This window comes from Plectropomus leopardus, chromosome 8 (assembly GCF_008729295.1).
Source record: "Plectropomus leopardus isolate mb chromosome 8, YSFRI_Pleo_2.0, whole genome shotgun sequence".
Taxonomy (NCBI): Eukaryota; Metazoa; Chordata; class Actinopteri; order Perciformes; family Serranidae; genus Plectropomus; species Plectropomus leopardus.
Genome location: NC_056470.1, coordinates 35,939,232 through 35,946,731, shown reverse-complemented (window position 1 = coordinate 35,946,731; position 7,500 = coordinate 35,939,232). Strand labels below are relative to the sequence as shown.

The following is a 7,500-nucleotide window of genomic DNA, read 5'->3' as shown; positions in this document are numbered from 1 at the left end:
ATTTATTTCGTATCTTTTATTTGTTTATTTTAATCTATTTTTAATTTTATTTTTTGTCTCATTTTATTTGCCATGTTTGAAATAAAGATCTATCTTTCTACTCTGTAACTTAGTAAATGTGCACAGGTAAAGGTTTGCATGTTTCTAAATGGGAGAAAGTACATAAACAAAGGCATTAGTCTTTTTATATGCACGTGGGTGGGTGTTTGTATGTGTATTTGTACACATATGTCTGTAAATATATAGAGATTTTAGTTTATCTTACTCTTAAATATATCATTGTTTTTTTGGTTTATAAAGGAGAAAACAACAAAAACAGGAACTGATGAAATGCAGGTTTAAAACTAGCGTGTGAGTGAGTGTTATCAATAATGAAAATCTGACAATGTCATGCTTGTATGCACAACTCTGAAAATAAAAAAAAACCTTCAATACACAGTAAATAATAGTGCAAACAGTGTATTTTAGACTTATTGTAGGAGCTGAGCTGGAAATTCACTGATTACACTCAAATACACAATCTGGACTACATTTAGGACACATGCATCAACACACACACAGTTATCACAACAGGAAGAAGAAAAGAGACTAAGATGAAAACTGTCACTAAAGGGTTAAAGGGTTTCCTCACCCCAATTATCTAATATTATGGTAATTACAATGTAATTTACTCTCATGATCCCAGAGTACACACACAGTACACGCACAGTACACATGCAGTACACACAGAGTACAGTAGATGTGTATTTCTCTCTGTATGACTCTCAGTCACGTCCCACTGCAGTCAAGCTGCCCTCCCACAGGACGACCAATCACAACCTGCCACCTCACAGACCCCCCACCTCCCCCTGCCGTAGCCATGACAACGCTTAAGCCTGCCATGTGACAGCAATGTGTACGGGTCTCATTGTCACGAGCCAATGAAACACACACACACACACACACACACACACACACACACACACACAGTGAATCACAGCTATACGCTCTCTTTTCTTTACGCTTCTTTGAAGGTTGCAGCTTTAAAGGGACAGTCACAATTTTTCTTAAAGGACGGCTGAAGGAGCTACATGCAGCAGAGACAAAAATAAACAAATAAACAAAAGAAAATTGCACAAACTAATGACAGAGGTGTTGTTTGGTTTTCTCGCTTACTGACTTGACGTATCTGTTTGGAAGCTGATCAATCGGGACCTCTGACCTTCAGCTGCGTTATGTAATTGACTGTAATGACACCAGCTGTTAGCTCGGTTCAATAACTGACAGACAGCGCAGCGCCCACAGCAGGATGTGTGTGTTCTGGGGACCCGTTTTCACACCGCAGTGTGGGGACTCTGGTCCTATCTGCACCCCCACAGTGAAATTTAACATTATTATTATTATTATTACTATTATTATACCCTCTTTGTTGTGCACTTTTCATTCAACGATGTAAGACAGAGTGTTTCACCAAAAAGAATTTTAAAAAAATGTTATGCAGAAAACAAAATGTAATAAATATCAGTAATGTGTAAATTATGGGTTACATTTCGGTATTTGCAATTTAATTTAGCATAAAGTCTTGGTTTTATTTCTTAATTTTTAATTTTCCCTTTCTTAAAACTGAACTCCAGTTTGGAAGTAATCTGTCTGAATTAAAACACATTTGTTGTTTTCAAGGAGGGCAATTTTTCAAGAAAATCATTTTTGTTAAGACTTACCACCATTTCAGAGGTTGTATATGAACAAATGGACTAATACCAATATGTAGAGGCTAAAGTTCAGTTCAGTTCTTCAGTTCTGTCAGGCTGCTTTAATAGCAGGAAGATATGCTCACACTCTTGTGGGGACACAGACCTGATTACACACTCATATTGTGGGGACTTACCTCTCTTTAGGTCCCCACAAGGTCACTACTTAGTTTTAGGTCAAGATTTAAGCAATTAACACCCATCCCAGTAGTACATGTCATGTGCCCAAATTAAACCAATTTTGTTGAAATATCTAGAGTGTATTCTATCAGTGCTTAAGTACAGCTGTATACATGTTAAATATTTTGAATCTTGTTTTGACACATTCACGATGTGGGGACTCACCTCCTATCAGGTCCCACCAAAATAGCCAGTTAGTCAAAGATTAGGGACTCTACCATAGAAGTGATCTGGTACAATGACAAACTATTTAGATTTAGATTCTCAGACCCTAGTGATGAATTTGAAGGTTAGATTTATTTGGATTTTATTTAGTTCTATACTCTGCTGTGCATTTTGCATAGATTATTAACAATGAGAACGTTTTATGTGACATAGAAATTGAGAGATTAGAGATAGAGATTAACAGCTGCCTGGAGAGTAATATTGCATTACCTTCCCGGTGGATTTGACTCCCTTCCAGACGCAGAAGTAAACCATAACCCAGACAGCCATCAGACACAACATGACCTCCCAGTTAAACTGCCCAGTTTCCTCCAGACCAGAAGAGATGTTCAGCACCTTGTTCCTGCAGAGAGAGAAACAAGGAAGAAGTTTAAATAAACACAACATAAAATCAAAAAATACACCTACCAGCACCTCTAAGACTAATTAACACGCTTTTTCTCATTGTATTTATAAAGGTGTTTTCTTTTTTGTTTTCTTTTTCATTAGATCATTTTCAAAATTTATTAATTTATATGTTTTCAAACACTTTTAAACACAGTCATGCACAGACGTCTGATGAGAGGTGGTCACATTAATAAAGAGCAAACCCCTAACCCTGTGCTTTCTATTACAATGACTACATTTACATGCATCAGGTATCGCTGTTTTTGCTCTTATTCTGAAAAAGAAAATAATTCTATTAACCCATTGCTAACCTCAGCAAATTGTCTTGATTTTTTTAAAAAACAAAACATGGAGAAAGGGCAATGAGCAACAAACAAAAAAAAAAACCCACAGTTAGCACAAAAAAGTAAGATATACAAGTAAATTCCAGAAATTAGTTTTAAAATAATAACAAAATATTAATGACGAGAAAAGAAGAAAAAAGTGCTTACAAATTGTAATAATTTTATAACATAATACCAAATATGTATTAGTATAATTAGCTATAAATATAGTTTTTCCCTAATTAAACTTTAACTTTATTGCTGCTGTAGTTCATTTAAGTTTAATATAATGGTACTTTATTTTTGCTTCAATACGTGACAGTAGCTACTTTATTTAACTTTATTGTAACTTAAGTTAATTTAATTATTTTGTATGTTAATAGTCCACAGTAGTTTAGAGGAGATTTCAAAATACTGAGATGTGTGCATTGTGATATGACCTAAAAATATGGCAACATTATTTTTAAGCCATTACTTCCAGCCCTGGTTTTATTTTATTTTATTTTTTTCTCAGCAGGCGCTGAAATAACATCAATGAAAGGTGACGTCTATCACTCCCAGTGTTAGCAGGCTAGGCTAAGGGATATTTAAAGGCACAGTGGTTGTCCCAAAAAAACCTAAGAGATTAAATCACTGATGGTACCTGGCTAACGTTGTGAGGACATGTTAAAAGGAAAACAAACAGAAGGCACCAACTCTCAGTTATAAATCAGCTGATAGATAACTTCCCTTCAGAGGACTGAAGGCGAAATAAATAAGTCTAAAAATGCTTTTTCCTCTTTTTTAAGACGTAAAATAATGCACAATAACTGCAGCATCATTACAGAGTTAATTTTCTTGTGACCTCCATGTTACACTTCAGTTATCATGTTGTGATTTTTGCAGATTATCTTTTATTGCAGCAGCAGATTAACCTCCTCCTGCTGCAAATCTCTTGATCCCGTCTGAAATATGACGGCGTGTTTTCAGCCCCACTGACTGTCAGCCTTCTGTGTTCTTCCCGGCGACCCAAACCCAACACATCAACAGAGTCCACGTGGCGGCAGAGACAGAAATAATGCTCCTGACACAGAAAGAGCTGAAAACACCACATTCACAAAGAAACGATGACTGATTGTCCGGATAGTTTCATCCTAACCGCAGTCTCACTCCTTTTACCTGAACCTCCTTCAGGTAAAAGGTAAAAGGTAAAACTCCTTTTGCTGTAACTTTTTGGGGATTTTTTGTTCTCTGAATTTTGAGTTTTGTGTGTTGTTGTTTTTTGTTTTCTTTTTTTAAACAATTTTGTGGATGTGTGTGGATTTTATTGTTTTGTTTGTTGAAGATTTTCCTGCTTTGCGTACTTTCACTTTAATACTTTTAGTACATTTTCCTGTAGTACAGGAAAATGTACTACATTTAGTACTTTTACTTGAGTAAAGGATCTGAATACTTCTTTCACCACTGGCTCGAATACATCTGTGTTTCTTTTGTAAATTTGGGGATGTTTGTTTTGACTGACAGCCGATCACAGTCAGTGTAAATGTCTCTGAGCAGCAGCTCCCTGCAGCAGTGAGGCTGCGTTGTCATGGCAGGATATTAACACAACAAGCACTTAACGAGGTGAAAATGTTTGTGAGGAGACGAAGCTCATTAGTGTTTGAACTCTTAGTGAGGTCAGCGGCTCTCTGAGGGGAGCAGGTGAGGTCAGCTGATGGTGACAGATTGTAAATTGATAAAAGACTTAATGAGTAAATGAAAGAATATAGATCCATGGACATAAACACAAAGTGTTGCCCCTCGTGCTCATTTCACATAAATAATAATAATATATCTATTACAATGTTAGTGAAGTCATTGTTGTTTATATTGATTGCTTCTGCTGTTATTGTCATAATTGGGCATTAAATCCTCTGCGACACGGAAGCAAATAAATACCAGAACAACACGTTCAACATTGTTCATTGTCGTCCTGTCAACCAACAGACCAGAACCCAGAACTCACTCCCAGAACTCGATGATGGGCGACCGTGCATCTGCCAGCTCGGCGCAGGTCATGTTGCCGCTGATGGTGATGTTTGCGAGGCTGCCGTTCTTGCAGTCCTCGTGTCGAAAGATCTCGATGCAGTTGGGCGTGTTCCACTCGTTGTCACAGGTGGACCACGGGAGGGTGGAGTTAAAGGACTTGATCAGGTAGTAGAAGCCCCAGGCCAGCACCATGATGTAGTAGGTGTTACAGAAAAACACAATCACCATGGAGGCGTAACCCAGACCTGAAGAGGAGGAGGAAGAGAGTACAACATGAGGTCTAAAAGCAAACAAAAGATTTATTTTTAATGAAATTATGTTTTTACATGTTCGCTCACATTTCATAGATAATGAATTTCATGATCTGTTTGTCTCATTTTAGTCTCTTTTCTTCTTCCTGTTGTGATAACTGTGTGTGTGTTGATGCATGTGTCCTAAATGTAGTCCAGATTGTGTATTTGAGTGTAATCAGTGAATTTGCAGCTCAGCTCCTACAATAAGTCTAAAATACACTGTGGAAACTAAATAGTTACATTCAGACTGTTCAGGTCCAAAAATGCTCCATTGAAACCCATTCAAACTGACATTTTTGATCCCACAGCCATCAGAGCAGAAAAACAGGACTTGTATTATTTCTGGGTGTCATTCTGGGCTTTTGACTCTGAATTTGTCATTTTGACTATTTTCCACCTGATGAGGTCATTTTGACCATATTTGGCATATGGAGGAAATACATGCTATTTCCACTAGGTGACCTGTCACAGTCAATGTAGCTGCTGATCACTGACATATCCCAGACTGTCAGCAGCTACACTCACACACTGACATATCCCAGACTGTCAGCAGCTACACTCACACACTGACATATCCCAGACTGTCAGCAGCTACACTCACACACTGACATATCTCAGACTGTCAGCAGTTACACTCACACACTGACATATCCCAGACTGTCAGCAGCTACACTCACACACTGAGGAGGAGGAAACTCAACATCATTCATTATTTCATGTAAAACGTAGTGGCATCATGAGAAAAACCTGACATTTAAAGGGTTAAATTTCTGAAAATTATCGAATATTTGATATATATGATTAGGACTGATGCTGGCTAAAAAATTAACTCAATAAAAGCAGACAATAATATTAATGTATATTATTTTTTACTTGGAAAAGCACATTTTATGTGCATAGTGATACGAGTGTGTGTGATATTAAAGCGACCACAAGAAGTTAAATGTTAATTTTTCACATGATCAATATTTGCTTCTGTCACTGTGTTTACATTCAGACTCAGAGGTGTGCCGCCTCTTTCATCAACCACGAATCATTATTACATCAAAGACTGAAAACAGGAAGCCGGCAGCAGCATTGAGGTAAACTGTTAAATTCCTGCAAACTGGGTCAAAACCGTGAATGTAAATTTATGAGTTTATGAGCTGCGGTAACATCTGAATCTGGAGGTCAGACTGACCCCTGTTATCAGCATGCAGGATTTATAACTGTTGGCTGACAATAAAGTTTGTCCTTGAAAGACTGAGAGCTCATGAACACTGAGCCAGGACGCCTGAAAACACAGTTAGTGTGAAATGCTGACAGATCTCCAGCTTTTAGGATTCCTGGGGTTCTCTATAGACGGCAGCGGCGCATGCCAACTTAGAAAAAAAAGTACAAGAAAATTACCTAAAAATGCATGATAAATAAGTTTTTAAAAAATAGAAAAGTCAAATAAAAAAAAGAAAAAAGAAAGAAATTACCTAAAAAAATTACAACAATTTTGTAAAATAATTTTAAATATCTAATTATGATCGTTATAAATAAAATATATACATTTTTGACATTTTGGGGATTATTTTTTAAATTTCTGGTAATCTCTGTAGAAAACATTTTGGCAAGTTCAATTTTTGTTTTGGGCAATTTTTATAGAGAATATTTTTTTTACAATTTTTCTTTCTTTAAAACATGCCTAAACCCAAACCCTGGTGCGACCAAAAACAGCGGTGTCAGTCCTGATCAAACTGCTTTTAGTGTGAAAACGTTTTGAAACGTTTTGGGCCAATTACACGAAGTTTCTCCCAGCTGACGTCAGAACAGAAAAAAGGAAAAACAACAAAACAAAATGACAAACGTATCACCCCGAGCTGCTCTGAGATCAGCAGGCGGCTCGATGTTGACTGATGGTGTCGAGTTGTGTGAATGTGGAGGCGGAGCTCCGTCGATGGCGCCGCAGATTTAAAGGTCACAGGAAGGTTTGTGCGGTAAACACAGCTAATGACACGACCATTAACAGTCATGTGCTCACCTGTAAAGATCGAACATCTGATAAACGCTGTGTGTGTGTGTGTGTGTGTGTGTGTGCGCGTGCGCGCGCGTGTGTGTGTTGCTGGTAGTTTTTCAGGCGTGTGTGTCGGCATGTACGGCGGCAGGATCACAGATTATCACTTCAAGATAAATCTCGCTGTGTGTTTGCAGACTGATGTGTCGACTCAAACTCACAGACCTGCTCGCTGCATGGATTTATGTCTGTTGCCACGGTAACGTGACCTGAAACGAGGATGTCGAGGGTTTTGGCCACAAAGACGGTCGACATCAGTTTATAGATCAAATAATAATCTGACTTTATACTTTGTGTTAATCTGAATCTTTAAT

The 7,500-nt window shown here is 37.6% G+C and overlaps 1 protein-coding gene across 1 annotated transcript in view; it reads right to left on the bottom strand.

Moving 5' to 3' along the window:
- The window catches only part of LOC121946644 (sodium- and chloride-dependent creatine transporter 1-like), a 54,578-nt gene that overhangs the window by 23,862 nt on the left and 23,216 nt on the right, over positions 1-7,500 (bottom strand). Inside the window, exons 3-4 of the mRNA XM_042491312.1 lie at positions 4,830-5,097; positions 2,346-2,478 (exon numbers count right to left, since the gene is read on the bottom strand). Of these exons, the coding sequence (XP_042347246.1) occupies positions 2,346-2,478; positions 4,830-5,097 (401 nt within the window). The remainder of the gene's footprint in view (positions 1-2,345; positions 2,479-4,829; positions 5,098-7,500) is intronic.